The 15,345-nt window shown below is 37.6% G+C and overlaps 2 protein-coding genes across 2 annotated transcripts; both read right to left on the reverse strand.

The window, feature by feature from the left end:
• Positions 1-400: 400 nt before the first annotated feature.
• Positions 401-5,524, reverse strand: LOC107026258 (conserved oligomeric Golgi complex subunit 4). Its single transcript, XM_015227161.2, has 2 exons — positions 3,811-5,524; positions 401-1,197 (listed from the first exon to the last, which is right to left on the reverse strand). Exons 1-2 carry the CDS (start codon positions 5,389-5,391, stop codon positions 568-570), a joined length of 2,211 nt encoding a protein of 736 aa, XP_015082647.1. The 5' UTR covers positions 5,392-5,524; the 3' UTR covers positions 401-567.
• A 443-nt stretch (positions 5,525-5,967) lies between these two features.
• Positions 5,968-14,740, reverse strand: LOC107025711 (translation initiation factor IF-2, chloroplastic). The gene is made up of 13 exons (XM_015226467.2): positions 14,539-14,740; positions 12,763-14,391; positions 12,624-12,656; positions 12,384-12,497; positions 12,060-12,209; positions 11,868-11,966; positions 11,729-11,791; positions 10,819-10,974; positions 10,527-10,592; positions 9,493-9,723; positions 8,331-8,606; positions 7,623-7,811; positions 5,968-6,595 (listed from the first exon to the last, which is right to left on the reverse strand). The coding sequence occupies exons 2-13, from the start codon at positions 14,254-14,256 to the stop codon at positions 6,434-6,436; spliced, it is 3,033 nt and encodes a 1,010-aa protein (XP_015081953.1). The 5' UTR covers positions 14,257-14,391; positions 14,539-14,740; the 3' UTR covers positions 5,968-6,433.
• Between the last annotated feature and the right edge of the window lie 605 nt (positions 14,741-15,345).

A 15,345-nucleotide genomic window follows, 5' to 3' on the forward strand; every position in this document is an offset into this window, starting at 1 on the left:
TCTGAATGACAGGAAGAAACCATGTCAACCATGAGCTGATTCATTGCCTTTTTATATAATAGAGAAATTATATCATGTGACACAGATTCAATTTGAAACCAATTGATAAACAATGTAAAATTGCAAGAGGAGTCAATGGCCCTCCAGTTGTGACTGGATTACTCAAAAAGAAACTCAATCCAAATAACAAACAAATAATGCCAAACTCAGCCTAAAATTGAACAATCAGATTAAATTCTGAGAACATAACACAACCTGTGATCTTCAAACGGAGCTAAATGCACGATATCTTCTCTGAGAAGTAATACCTGGACACACATATCTTTAATACATACATAATCACTGCAATCAAAGAAGGTAGAAGATGAATCATGCTAAAAAGACATGTTCAGACAAGGAATAAGAAGAAATTTTATAATGAAAACAAAGAAGTGTTCGACTGAACAATATTTCATAGATTTCGTGCCCAATACAATTTCTTATAGAAGTAAATAAACCTGAAAATTTTAAATGTGGCAACACCAAGCGTATAAAGAGATATTGAACAAAATTGAACCATAAAAAGGTTTACAACTTAAGAGCCGATATTGCTTCAGATTTGAAGTCAACCCTCAAACTCAACACTCTTCTAACCTCAGCTGGAGTAAGTCGCCAGGTCATGGGTCCTGAGTTCTCACCCCAGAAATCCAGAATCTCAGAGACCTTCTCCAAGTTTAATATTGTAGCCATTTGGGTTAGACGAGCAAACTTGTCCCTAACAGTCCTCTGGGTCATGTTGGAGAAGTAGCTCACAAGTGCTCGAATATCTCTGTCAAGTTGAAGACCACCAAGTTGACTGAATCTCTTTTGCATCATGATAACCTCAAGCCTCTTAACAACAAAGTCAATGACCAGATGTACAAACGAGTCATAATTGTTAGCAGTCATTAATGGTTGAAGCCAAGCCACATTGGTCTCTACCGCATGGAGAAGCCTTTGAACCCATGGGTCATTTACCTCATTGTCAGCATATTCAGATTCAGACAGCTCATAACTGATAGTTGCAACAGTATCCAACACTGGCCGAATTCGAGGCGTCACAGTAGCCACTAGTTGTTCCAAGCCAATGTTCAAGGCCTTCTTGAAACCATTGCTTGTCTCATTTAATTCAGATAAACATGATTTGACCCTCTCTCTATCTGCTGGTGCAGAAAACACCTGACAATGCACTCCAATCAAAACCAGCAAAAGAGCCAAAGGTAGAAAATAAGAAAGAAAAATGTGACCTAAATGGTATCTTCTGAATGCAATTTGAGGTTATAATTCATCCTGAAGGTAATCTTTTTTGATAAGCGATTAGCTTCAGAATGAATCATAACCCCAATAATATCTTTAATGTTCAAAGATTTAAGGCAAGAGATGAATGTAACAGGTATCATTCTAGATTTCAAAGGTAAGGGTGAGAAAGCAAAGAAAAAAAAAAGAGTAACCTAAACATGGTATATCCCAATGGAATCTGAGGCTATATATGGATACTTAAAGTTCAAGGGATTCTCAGAAGCACAGCAGTTTTTATGTCACAAAACTATGGCACGAAATAGATGTAACAGACTGTCATTCTAGAACTCAATGTTCAACTTACTTACCAAATAAATTAATCAGAAAAAATGGATATAGGGTGAGGGTTCCGTTTCTCTCTCGGCGCATGGTACAGTAACGTACACTATCCATGGAAAAGAGAGCATGGATCCCGACTCTGAAGGCAGCAATGGCAATAGAATCTACAATGCAAGTGACTGGAAACAGAAGAAGAAGGGACATCAAACAAGCCTTGTTCAAGAAGCAAGCACTGAACAAGGCTTAGTTGTTAGGATTAGTTCGTGCTCTTAGTTGGTTAGCAAGCTTAGATATTTTCTCTCTCTTGTATTCTGTAAGTAGTTCTGCTTGAATCACTTTCTTAGTTCAATTTTCATAATACAGAAAGGGAAGTCAATTCTCCCAAACATCTCTCTCTGTGTCTGATGATTTCTAGGTCTCATCATAAATTTAGGAGAGGATAAATACGTTACTCTGCTTCAAAAGAGCTCATAGATGCACTTAGTGTCTAGAATTTGTAACTAGATTGTTGGTGTGGTTTGTTTGTTTTTTGTTTTGCTTGAGGTCTAGATACTTGCTGCAATCTTCCTAGAAGGGGGTGGCGATACTGGATGCTCCTTAATTCTGTAAATGGTTCTTGTTGCAATGGTAATATTTCACAGTTATTACCAAAGAAAACTTACTTATCACTCAAAAACCAAAAAAGCTAACCAGATTAGATTTTGGGGGCTGGAAACATATAAGTAGTTTCCAAGATGATTTCTTCCAGAAAGTATCCTTCAAAGCTGGTAATGGACTCGAGATCTGATTTTGGCAAGACAAATGGCTACGGAACTCTATGCTTAAAGACTCTTTCCCCTCCTTGTTCCAGATAGCCTCCAACAAAAAAGCAACTTTAGCCCAGTGCAGAGACAAGAACTATTGGACTCCTATTTTCAGAAGGAACTTTCAGGATTGGGAAATTAATGACATCCTTTCCGTTCTAGAAACCCTGGAAAGCATTACACTGGTGGTTGAAGATCATGACAGGATTCTTTGGAGTAATTCTAAGGAGAAAAGCTACACTGTGAAAGAATGCTACAGAAACAGCAGCTCCCAGATTGGCATTCTTCAATTTTGGCCTTGGAAACATGTCCGGAAAACTAGGCAGCCTCTCAGAGTATCTTGTTTATACTGGACAACCCTGAAGGAAGCAACCCTAACACAAGACAATCTCAGGAGAAAAGGTGTAATACTCATCAACAGATATGTCATGTGCAAGCAGACCAATGAGAGTGTTAATCACCTTTTTTGCACTGCCCTGCAGAAGCTAACCTGTGGCATTTTTTCTACACTCTATGCTTAGCCTACAATGGGTAATGTCCTACACCATCAAGGATGCCTATGCCAGCTGGATATTGTGGAGAATTGACAAATCCATCAGAAAGATCTGGAGAATGATCCCAGCAGCAACTTTTTGGAGCCTATGGAAGGAAAGAAACAATAGATGTTTTGAAGGAATATCAACATCTTTTTGCGCACTCAAGGTCAAATGTTTAGTTAGTTATTTAGTTGGCATTTTTTCTTTTGCCACTGTAAACAGTGTGGATAACTTTTTGGATTTTGTTAATTCACTATCTCTATTCTCTAGTACAGTATAGTAGTACTAGTAGGGTCCCCTTTAGACTATTTCTCAAGTTTTTGCCAAGCTAGCCCCATGTATTCTGTTTGGAGCAGCTTTCTTGCACATTGTACTTTGTGACTTTGCATCTTCTTGATGCTTTCTAATATCATTTAATTACTTTACCCAAAAAAAAAAGAACAGATTAGAACTAAAAAGGACGTGGTACAGTAAATCATAGCATTCTGTTAGGACAGCTGTCGCCAGGCTGTTAGGATTAGTTAGTGTTCTTAGTCGGATAGCAGCTTAGGTATTTTCTCTTGTACGGTATAAGTAGTTCTCCTTGAACCACTTTCTTAGCTCAATTTTCATAATACAGAAAAGGAAGTCAGTTCTCCCAAATATCTCTCTCTGCATCTGATGATTTGTCTCATCATTAATGGTGAACCCCTTCAGCTCTAGTTTTTGGAATTAACACATCATGCCAGTCCATCCGCCCGTGTATTCCATAGCATACATGAAGTTGAACAACGAAATTACAGCTTTACTTATTCACCTCTTAAAAAGCACATGCACATTTTTATAAACTAGACTAACATTGAATTAGAGTGATCATACATGAATCTAGCACTAACCTCAGCACATTGTTCTTCAATCTCATGCCGTAATTTCAATGCATACTCACCACTCACATCCATATTATTCAAAGCCGTGGCAATCTCTGTACCAGTCTTTTGTACAGCAACGCCGCCAGAGAACAGCTTGGCTCCAAGATTAGGCTCTCTGACTTTCTGCTGCAAAGCCTCATTGAACTCACCGCCTAATAGACTTACAGCACTGCTTAAAACTGCAATCACAGAGTTGATATTTGAAGTGGAAATGGACCTTCGACAACAGCTCTGCAGAACATAGAAGACATCGTCCACCATGGAAGTTGTGAGACTATCGAACACGAGTTCATCAATTTTTATAGCTTTTCTCACATTCTCAACCATGAAGTATCCTTCCAAGATCACATAATAACCGGTAATATCTTGCACAACTTTACTGAAATTACCACTCCTAAAAGCCTTTGTGGCACGGGGACCTAATTCGGGATCAACAGAACTCAAACCCCTAATCTTTGATATCATATACCCCGTGTAATCCTCACCCAACTGTGTCAAAGACAAGATCTCCTCCAAATATACTTCGATATCTCTGGGGTCTGGTCCTTCGATTCCAACAGACAGCAAATCGCTCTTGTAAGAATTAATCTCAGAAGTCACTTTCGCTAGTTTCCTGTACTCCATGTACTTCTTTATAATAGTAGAACCACGAGAATCACACTCTTCTTGAAGTTCACATATTGCATAAACAATGCCATCCTCTCCACACAAGCTCCTTAAAGTTTCATCGTTCTCTTCAATAGCCAAGACAATATCTTTGAATAAATTAGTCAAACAGGATACAAAATTAAGCTGGTTCTGGCTGGATCCCTGCTGATCACTCATCATTTCAACCAATTGCTCATACTCAAGGCGCGATCTCATGGCAATTACCTTCTTCAAATACGTCACGTACACTTGCAGTCCCTCCTCCTCCAATGCCAACGGGGGATACAGCCTTATGAACCGCAGAACGGTGGAGTGATCACGCTGATCAACTGCTTCTGCCAATTTACGCCGGACAATCCCTTCAAGCTGCTTCTTAGAGGCAAGGAGCTGGTCTCTCTGGTCAGAAGCAGCTGAATCCTTGTACTTAGCATCAAGTTGAAGGAACGTCTGAACATAATTAGCAGCAGATTCAAAGTCCTCAGATGCAAGTGCCTTACGTACACCGTCTAAACAATTAGAGCGATCAACGATAGCATCTATTCGAAGGAGAGTGTCGTTAACACGCGACTGACCTAGATCGAGCTGACGGACTTTTGCGCTTACCTGATCAGCAAGGAGAGAAGTTGAACTGATGTTGGAGAATAGGTGATCCGCGTCAGCTTTAACAATGTCGAGAACTTGAGCGGATTTTTGAAGGCCGGAAAGCTGCTTGTCAAGGTCAGATCTATGTGAAAGGATAGTATCCAGTTCTAGATCTAGGGCTCGTTGATATGCAATGCACTCGTGGAGAAGTCTAGTCATGTCTCCAACGTCAGTGAGATTCCGCACCTCTTCCAACGCCTCCGGTGTCCCAAATTTCAAGGGAGATGAATCTACATTGGTTCCTTCGTCGGAAGCCATTTTTTCCGGCCAAATTTGACGAATTTCTCGAATCTGTGAGTGTTATTTTGGGTTCATTTCGTGAAGCTTTGAACTATTTTTGAGGGAAAATTGCAGTCTCGTTTAGAGGAAGAAGACAGGTGAAAAAAATCATACTTATTACAGTAATAGCTCAATTTCTTCCATAAATTACGAAATTAACCACTTTTTACCCAATAGCCAATTTTTCAGTCTGTTAAAAATATAGCCTTTTCTTTTATTTCTCAACTAGATTACAATTAGTATTAGTCCATAACAGTGTCGTCTAGTTAATTTTCTTCGTTTTTTTTTCCTTTTCTTTTTGTTTTGTTGTTTGTTTGTTACATTTTTTTAGTTGGTTAGTGTTTTTTATTCATCGTAAAATCACGAAGAGAAAAAGAGACTTTTATATAGAAAATGATTTGAGCGAGGAGATTATTTGAATATATAGTAAAAAGTCAACGATGATCTTTAAGTTACGAGTATGAGTAAATTATGGGATTTTCGAGCTAGTTATAGATTATGAAATAACGAACAAGTAAATAGTGAATGAAGTACATTGTTGAACTGCAAGGCACATACCATGTAATGGAAACAGTAGAACTACTTGTTCCCTTGTTTTCTGAATTTCATTTCAAATTGAATGATATTTGAGTTTACAAGAAGAGGCATCTAACCTAGATGAGGCATCCTAAGATTTTCAATATTGGGAACTTCATTTCTCCATGCTACTATGACTACATGTGTTATCATCATTCATCTTGAGCAATTCAAACAAATGATGGACTTGTGGCCCTTTACAAAAGAGGAACTCAAATGTGTTGTATCACTATATACATTGCAACAGCACATAACAATGGCCAATTCTCTGCAGCTCTCATCTTCTACAGCATCAAGTATATTTGACAAGCAACCGGCAAAACTCACCCAACGTGATGTGCGGATCATCGCACTCCTCTAGCAATTGATTAAACCTATGCATGAGGAGAGGAGCCATGTATAACCCCAACTATAACTGGCATGCAATAACTCACCTCTAGTTTCTTCACAGGCCTCTCCCCACTTCTTCAAGCGCTGCTGCCATTGATGCTGAGGCCTCCTCGAGTGTTCGTCTTTTCTGAACTGAGTTGAAAGCCTCCAGAATATCACCCACCTCAAAGTCATCGAAATCTTCAACCCCAATACCACACTCCAGTCCCGCATTAACCTGTCAAAAACGGAAATGATAGTATATCAGGACAACCGAGCAAACAATTTTTGGCTACTTGTGTAAGGATATATGAATAGCCTGAATTTTAACGACAATATAGAATTTAGACGAAATAGAAATTTAGGACTCCGGTTTCAACAATTGTTAATTTTTATCAGTCCTTCACCAAGAATTGGAATAATACTTCCCGCATAAATCCAACAATGAACCTCTCTATCTCAAGGGCGAAAGACCTATTTGCCTGGAATAACTGACAGCATACACAGAGGAAGAAACTCCAGATGAATGATTTTTTATGTATAATGCAAAATAAAAAGAAATCCAAGTTGATGAAGCAGCTAAGGGGTAAAAGTTAATCATGGAAATGCAGTTAAAGAGGGTCTCAGTGCCACTTGCCACTTCGACTTGTAAGTTTTCTATTTTTAGTCAAAGACAAGATACGATAACCTAACTAGTAACTACACTTCAAAAATTCCAGAATATCAAATTGTCACTACAGGACTCTTCTCAGCTTCAAGCAAACCTCGACCGAAAAATTTCTGTAACTGCCGTTGCTATCTGCCATGGAAGGAGGTTGCAGGCGAGGAGGAAAGAAGAAGACCAGATAAAAGAGTTGTCCGGTTGCAGCGGTTTTTATGATTCAATTGGGAAGTATACAAAAAGCGACAAGGGCTTTTTCATATTCGAGGAGATTTTAGCTGAATGATGGGGAAATGCTTTTGTATATAGTAATATTCAACTGCTGGAGTATCTTAGTGCCAAACAACTAAATAAAAAATGTACAAGACACATAAATGCTACGATCCAATTATCTGTAAAGTCAGCAGAAAGAGCTAGCATGTTTCACCAATCATATAGCCTTAATTAACACTAAATAAGTTGCTTAAAAGCACACAAAAAGCATTTTTCCATTTTTCTTTTTCTTTGCCTTTGATTATTGTTTCTTCTTGATATAGAAAAACTGAAGGCATAGTATTCTTTTTCCCCTAAATTATCTAAACAAGAAAAGTGTTTGTTTGTATACCTCTTTCACAGTTTCCTTCACCCGTCTTAAAGATTCGACCACACCAACATGAACTGCTTTGCCTTTTCTAGTGACACGAATACCACATTCTTCCACTACTTTTCCCTCTGTTACCATGCATCCAGCAACACGACCACTACCACTGCTGAAAACAGCACGTACTTCTGCTGAACCAATTGGCACTTGTTCCTGCAAACATACGAAGAGAATCACATCATTTTCAAATACTTCGAAGTCCATAGGATCAACAGAAAACATGATAACATTTTGATATGAAAAGGGAAAAACAAAAAAAACAAAAAGATAACATTTTCCCACAAAAAAGGTTGGTAGATATGTTCCTTTTCCACCAAAAACTCCAATTATTTGAACACTTTAAAACTCTAGTGAAGCAATGAGATTAAACCCTTGAAACTCTACAAGTTACTGTAATCTACAATTCACCCCTTCCCCTCGATCCACAGGTAATTTCAGCAAGAAACAGAATGCAAATTTAGCATCATGAGATGAAGAGATCACAATAATAGGTTCTCAAGCCTTTTTTTAAACAATAGAAAGCAAAAATCTATTGAGTATAAGTAGATTTAATTAAAGTTGTGAGATTAAACTATGCAACTGTGAACGTGACTGATCTACAAAAATCCCAGCCACTCTGTTCACTCAGGAAATGTCAAATAGATACATGACAAACATATTATGCATGTTTACCTCAACTGATTCCAGAAGTCCCTCCATTGCTTTTCGCACATCGTCAATAAGATCATAGATAACTTTGTATAGTCGGATTTCAACACCTTTATTGTCAGCATAGCTCTTCACAGCACCCGGAGTTCTAACATTAAAGCCAAAAATAATAGCTTTACTTGCTACAGCAAGATCAACATCACTGGCGCTCACATCACCAGTAGCTTGCAGTAGGAACTTCAAAGTGACATTATCCTGTGGAAGAACCTGAAGAGCTTGTCTGACGGCCTCAATGGATCCCTATACAGGATTTAGGGATAGCAGTTAGTATGTAACAAGGCTACCTACTTGTTAGTAGGGATCATCAAATGTATTACATGTATGTGACTGACGGGATATAGGTATTATTGGTCTTTTAAACGATGGTGCACCAAAAATGATTTGAAGAATGATCTTAAAATGTATCTCAATAATTTTATCATCAAAAACCTAAATTTGAACAGTTGATTGCTGTTTGTGGAACCAAAAAAAGGAAAGACACAGTTTAGATCTTCTTCAATAAGATCGCGCACTGTTGCATTTAAAGGTATTAAATACTTGAAACAAATTGAGACATGGTCCAACAAAAATTAAACAGTAAAACTGTCAGCAACAGATAGGTAACAATCAAAAAAATTGTCCAGCTAAATGCACCATCTAAATGTATGCATTTAAACTGCAAAAGGCCACACATATAGCCTAAGAATGATTATCACTGCCATTTACAACATACATCCCACAAGCAGAAAAAAAAAATCTGCATTATCATCTCTTGAGGTCTTACAGCAACGCAAAAAAAAAACAGAGAGATGAATTTGGGGCACCTCAGCAATTAGAAGGTCCATTTTATTTTCTTGGCTAGCACTGAATAATACAAAGAGTCAGCATTAAATCAATGTCGCTATTAAGCGAGTGAAAGATGAACCAAAAGAAACTAGGAAGTTGTACTCTTCTCGAAGATCTAATATAGACTCTTATAATGATATAACTTTATTAGTTGAAAGCCTCCATAAAGTTAACTGCTCTAAGAATTTCAAAATAGTGTTCATTCACATAATTCTTGAAATATCTCTCTAGAGAAGCTAACAGAATTTTTTATAATGCTTTACAGACTTTTCTAAAGTTAAAAAAGAAAAGATATTTATACCTGAAGATCAACTTTCAGAATAATATTTAGTTGGTGCAAGTCTAGACCAGTTCCTCCTGAAACAGCAGAAGCAAAAGAAGAGAGTGTAATTTTCCCATCTCCGGCCTTTTCCGATAAACGTTCACTCCGCAAGGACTCCGCTCGTTCTTCAGCCTTTTCACGAGCAATATCAAGGGACTCAACAACCTCAAACTCGTCACCAGCAAATGGAACATTGTTTAGTCCAATCACCTATGTATTGGCTAATCATGTTTAGTATTTAAACACACACACAAATAAAATAGGGAAACTTACCTATATGTACAGTTTGTTCAAACTTATTACCAATATGGCCGAAATATATAAAAACTATACAGTGATTATGTATAGTATATACTAAAATATACAAAACCTATACATTTGCTGGTTATTTTGTAAACTAGATCACCCAAAGACGTCGTACTATAATTATCCCTAGAAAAATATAAACATACAAAGACAGAGCGAGTGCTCTTTTTTTATAAGGTACATAATTTTGTTAATGCTGGGGAAACACAGACGGAGTAAACACTAAAAGCTAGTCAGAGATGTTGTGTTCAGTCAAGAATTTCACTATGTATATAAGACACAAATGGCGGAAAACGGTCAATAGAGCTTTTTTTTTGGTAAGACATTTGGCTATAATATTGTAAATGTCACTTTCTTTTGGTTGGCCACATGGCTAAGAGATTTTAAATCTCACAAGGATAAGACAAATAAAAGAGGTGTTATGACTTGAATAGACTGGCCATTTAACAACCCATAGTGACATGGTCCATCCTTGAATCTAATAGAAATTTTGTTCAGTTGTAACTTATTATCTACAGAAGTCACTGATAGCAACTTCTGAAGCATGGCTAAAGTATACTTCCACCGAAATGGCAGGAGCTTCCTGTTTGGTGACGAATAGTTAGTCCATGACCTCTTAAGAGGAAATCTAGTACAAGGTGCAGCTGAGGACACTTAATTGGCTGAGTAAATGGGAGGAAAAGAAGATACAATAAAAGGAAGCATACCTGCACAGGCATGGAAGGTCCTGCTTCATCAACACGTTTTCCCTTATCATCAAACAGAGCCCGCACCTTGAAAGATGTAAACCACGTATTATTCATATGGGGAAAATTGTAGAAAATGATCAATTAGAAACATACTCATTGCTGAATACATATGTAGGACTAGACAATGAATTTTTTATAAGCCAAATCAACCTCTATTGAACCCTTAGAATCATCCGTAGAGGGAAAACAGAAACAGTGATCTAAGTAAAAAAGCACTTCCCAAATTCTTTTCAAGTTCTAATTTGCTAACCTTTCCATAAGCTCCACCACAAACTACTACATCTCCTCCTTTCAGTGTACCATTCTGCACAATGAACGTTGCTACAGGTCCTTTAGATTTATCGAGACCTGCTTCAATCACAGTCCCCTTGGCATTTCTTTGAGGATTAGCCTTCAACTCTTGCAACTGTAGCAGAGAAAAAACAACTTTAGATAAGACCTATAACTCTTGCATAGAATGTTTTTCTACTTTTGCTCTTCCTATAACTAAGGTCTTAAACAAAATTATGGCAGAAAGATCAGAAAATGGAGGACAATATTCAAAAAACTAGTTTATACTTTTGACCTTCCAGCTCCAAGTATATTCAGTAATCAGTGCTTAGTATCCCCTCTGTCTCAATTTGTGCATATTACTTTCTTTTCTAGTCTTTCAAAATGAACACCACCTTTATTTTTTATCAAGTAAAAAATGGTATAAATGGCATCAGGAAGATGCAGGTTAGATAGTCACAAAAGTAGTGAGACTGTAAGCTCATTTACAAGCGCCGCCTTTTTATATGTAGTTAGTTTTTAGCTCCTACATTTTACCCCTAATGAAACGTCTTATAGGAATGACATGACATGTGTAAGACCACAAGTATGTTACTATGTCATGCACACCTTAAATTCAAAGGTACTCTTTGCATTATTAACTATGTATTGAGTCAAACTAAGACACATAAATGAATGGAAGGAGTAGTAGGATAAGTATGCAGAATGTGCAACAAAAATAAGCAAAAGAATCTCCTAAAAGAGACCATATATTAAACCTACTAAATGGTATGTGTCAACGTGTCTTGGAACCAGCAGTGGTCGAGACATATATGATGGGATTTTCGAAGATTAAAGTAAGAAAAACCTAAAAGCATCAAATAAGACAGGCAGTCGCAACATCATCTTACCTCGGCAACAAGCATGACCGTTTCCAGCAAATCATCTATATTCTCTCCTTTAAGAGCACTGATCTGTCCAATCAAAAAGAAATGGATGAATGCTGATATTACCAGAAAGGTGTTGCCGCATAGTTTGCAGTTTGTCTACCTTAACCATTGGAACGTCGCCGCCCCAATCTTCCGGCATCAAACCAATGCTGGAAAGTTCTTGCATGACTCGGTCGGGATTTGCTCCATCCTTATCAACCTGAAATTAGAAGGAGGCAAGGGAATCAATTGCCAAAATTTTACCAAAAAGTAAGAGAAAAGGTGAGAGTAAGCACATATATGTGAATAAGACCTTATTTATGGCAATCACAATTGGAACACCGGCAGCCTTGGCATGTGCTATGGCCTCATTTGTCTGAGGCCGAATTCCATCATCAGCGGCTACTACAATGATAGCAATGTCTGTTACTCTAGCTCCACGAGCTCTCATTGCCCCAAAAGCCTGTAGAATAAGTTAGAAAACCATCAAAGCTGAGTTATTCGAAAAAATTGTTGCTTAACATTACAAGGTAGCTTTTATCATCAAATTTGATGCCAAACAAAAACTGATTTTAGGACATAGAAGCAGATGTTGTTGACTTCTGATAAATTTAACCATTTAAACTGAATTGAGTACCTCGTGTCCAGGCGTATCAAGAAAAACACATATTTGGGGCTTGGTGTCAATAGGCACTTGCACCTTATATGCCCCAATACCTTGAGTAATTCCACCAGCTTCAGATGCCGCCACCTACAATATCTACTGGTTAGGATTCAGTTTCCAGCTAAAGTCACAGTGATCTCAGACAATAACCATACCATAAGCAAATTACAAACTTCAGTATGAGACAAAAGTAAAAGGGAGCTCCCAGTCTACCTTGGTCTTGCGTATATGGTCCAAGAGAGTAGTCTGTCAAAGAACAACCCAGAAGCACATGTCAGCTAGAGCTTAATATGCAGCATTAAATCATAAATATGTGCATAACAAGTATAGACTATGAAGTTCTATAGATCACCTTTCCGTGATCAACATGACCCATTATAGTTATTACAGGAGGTCTATCTTCTAGTTTGTCTAAGTCATCTTCATCGAAAATTTCCTTCTTTTTTGCCATATCTTCCACTTTAACTGTGGCAGCATCGATAACCTCCACTTCATATTCTTTGCAAACCATCTTCACCATGTCATTGCTGAGAGTTTGCACACCATCAGGCTTGATTCCTTTTGAATATAGAAGACCAAGGATTTCACCTTCGCTAGTAGCTAAGTTGTAGGCCAACTCCTCAGTCGGCATTCCTTCTTCACCAACCTCTAGAATTTCTACTTTGACAGGTGCAGACTCTTGAGCAGCCTTAAGTCGAGCTGCCTTGCGACTTGCCTTAGTCCACTTCCTTCCCTTCCTTGCTCTACCAGGAAGAGAAACATCAAGCTCTGATGCTTCCTCGTCGGGAATCCCATCATCAACCATACGCCTGCGTTGTCCTCCAGATACACCACTCTTTTTACGGAACTCCTCCCTGAATTTACCAGAAGGTGCGCTCTTTCCAAATTTAGGAGGGGCTAAAACAGCTTGAGCAATCACAGGATCAACAGCTGATTTCTTGGAGGCAAATTTGTCAACCAATATTGTCTTGCGTTCTTTGGTCTTTCCAGCTGATTCAAGTTCTTTGGTCTTTCCAACAGATTCAATTCCATTAGAGGGTGGGGACTTCGCCGCAGCACCAACATCCTTCAATATCACCGGTTTCTTGATAATAGGAGGAGGAGGAGCTACAGATGGTCTTGCTAGTAACTGTGGTTGAACTTTCTGGGGTGGCTGAGGGGGTTTTATAGGAGCAACACTTTGGGATTCACTATTCTTTCCACCATCAGTCATTGGTTCCTGTTTAGGGGGTGGTTTTACAACTTTTTGTACAGCAGCGATCGGATTCCCTTTTTTCCAGACACTCTTCAAAGTTTTGGACTTCCTGTTGGAAGAATCATCAGAATCAACTGTCTTGCTATTTCTTTGTGTGGTACGTGCACTGGCAGACGCCTTGTTAACCGAAACATTTGTTTTTCTGTTAGTTTCTAGCTTCTCCACTGTCTCTAATGCCTCTCCAAGTGACTCAATCACCTTGCTTCTCTCTTCTTCAATAGGATTTCTTTTTTCACCATCAGAATTAGAGCTAAGGATTGGTCCATTCCCTAAAACAGGGCCAGGTCTGGGTCCAGGTTTCAATTGTGGTTTAGGGGCCGGCTTAAGCATAAGATCAGCATCATCATCCTTATTACTACTGGATGAGGAATCAAGAGATATTGATGTCCCCTGATCAGCAATGAAATCCGTGGTGACCGAATATCTACAAACAGAAACATAACGCCATCTTTTTCCACCCCAAATTCTATTTACGCTTCCAAAATTCTTCGAAAAAGAAACCCTCCTAACTAGTGAAAATGACCCTTCAAACTGTCCAGAAGAACATCCACACACACTCCCCAAACTCACCAGGGAAGCCATACTACTCATCTCTCTGTACACTTTAACTTACACCTCAAACATTTACTTATCCAACCAAATCCCCACAAAAACTACCTAACAACAATGCAGCACTTAAAATCCTCACTTCCCAAAATTCACCTCCAAAAATCAAAAATCAAGAACCTGGGTATACAATGAAATTCAATTCAATAACCAGAATCATGAAAACTAAAGCAAAAAACTAATAAAAATCTAATCTTTTTGAAATCAAGAAAGGAACCCCAGATGGAATTTCTTCTATTTATCACATGGGAGCTGAAAAGGTGTTACCTTTATGAAGTAACGAGCTTGTTCTTGCATAAGAAATTGGCTAATGAGGAGTGGAAGAGCAATAGAGAGCCAAGGGTTAAGTTACCAACAACACACAGTTAGCTGGTGTTAGTTTGTGTGTACAGAGAGATAGACAAAGATGAAAGAAGCGAGTGGCTGAGAAGGAATTGAAATCAAAGTGAACGGATATACAAATTTGTGATTTCTGATAAGGCTTCGGGTAAGGTTTTCACCCTCAAAAATATATTTTTTTCTCATATTTTTCTATTTTTGAATTAAGAAATCCATGACATGATAACAATTTTTTCGGATTTTTCGAAAATATATTAGTAATAGTAGTAAATTAATTAGAAGAGATATTTTCTAAAATATTATTGGAGAAATAAAAAAAAGTTATTTTTTCGCTTTAACTTATTTACATTGGAGAAAATTTTAATAATTGACCGGTTACTTGAACTTTTACATGACTATTGATGAAAGTTTGATTTTTTACCTTATAATTTTCTTTTTCATTTTTTCCTTCTTCAGACGTAATTTTTTTGTGTATATTTTCTTAATTTTCAATTTGATGTAACCTTGTTGACAAGATAACCAAAAATGATTCTCTATATATAAATTTTTAATATATTTTTAAAATAGTAATTTAAATTTAACGTTAAATTTAATTGTTCAACTTAAAAAGAGTTGAAAGTAAATTAATTTTATGTGTGAGCAACACTTGCCTCTCAAGAAAAAAAAAGAAATAGAGAGATATCAGTGACCTCAATTCTAAAAAGTTCTTTCATAAGCTTCAATTTTAATATGACT

The sequence above is a fragment of the Solanum pennellii genome, chromosome 7, assembly GCF_001406875.1.
Source record: "Solanum pennellii chromosome 7, SPENNV200".
Classification (NCBI taxonomy): Eukaryota; Viridiplantae; Streptophyta; class Magnoliopsida; order Solanales; family Solanaceae; genus Solanum; species Solanum pennellii.

What these genes read in the sequence shown, in the direction of transcription:
- LOC107026258 (XM_015227161.2), bottom strand. Translation starts at nt 5,391, where the DNA reads ATGGCTTCCGACGAAGGAACCAATGTAGATTCATCTCCCTTGAAATTT. An exon ending in TTGAAGAACAATGTGCTGAG is followed by an intron (nt 1,198 to 3,810) that starts GTTAGTGCTAGA and finishes GTGCATTGTCAG; the next exon opens with GTGTTTTCTGCACCAGCAGA.
- LOC107025711 (XM_015226467.2), bottom strand. Translation starts at nt 14,256, where the DNA reads ATGAGTAGTATGGCTTCCCTGGTGAGTTTGGGGAGTGTGTGTGGATGT. An exon ending in ACCATATACGCAAGACCAAG is followed by an intron (nt 12,498 to 12,623) that starts GTAGACTGGGAG and finishes TAGATATTGTAG; the next exon opens with GTGGCGGCATCTGAAGCTGG. An exon ending in GACTTCTGGAATCAGTTGAG is followed by an intron (nt 7,812 to 8,330) that starts GTAAACATGCAT and finishes GTATGTTTGCAG; the next exon opens with GAACAAGTGCCAATTGGTTC.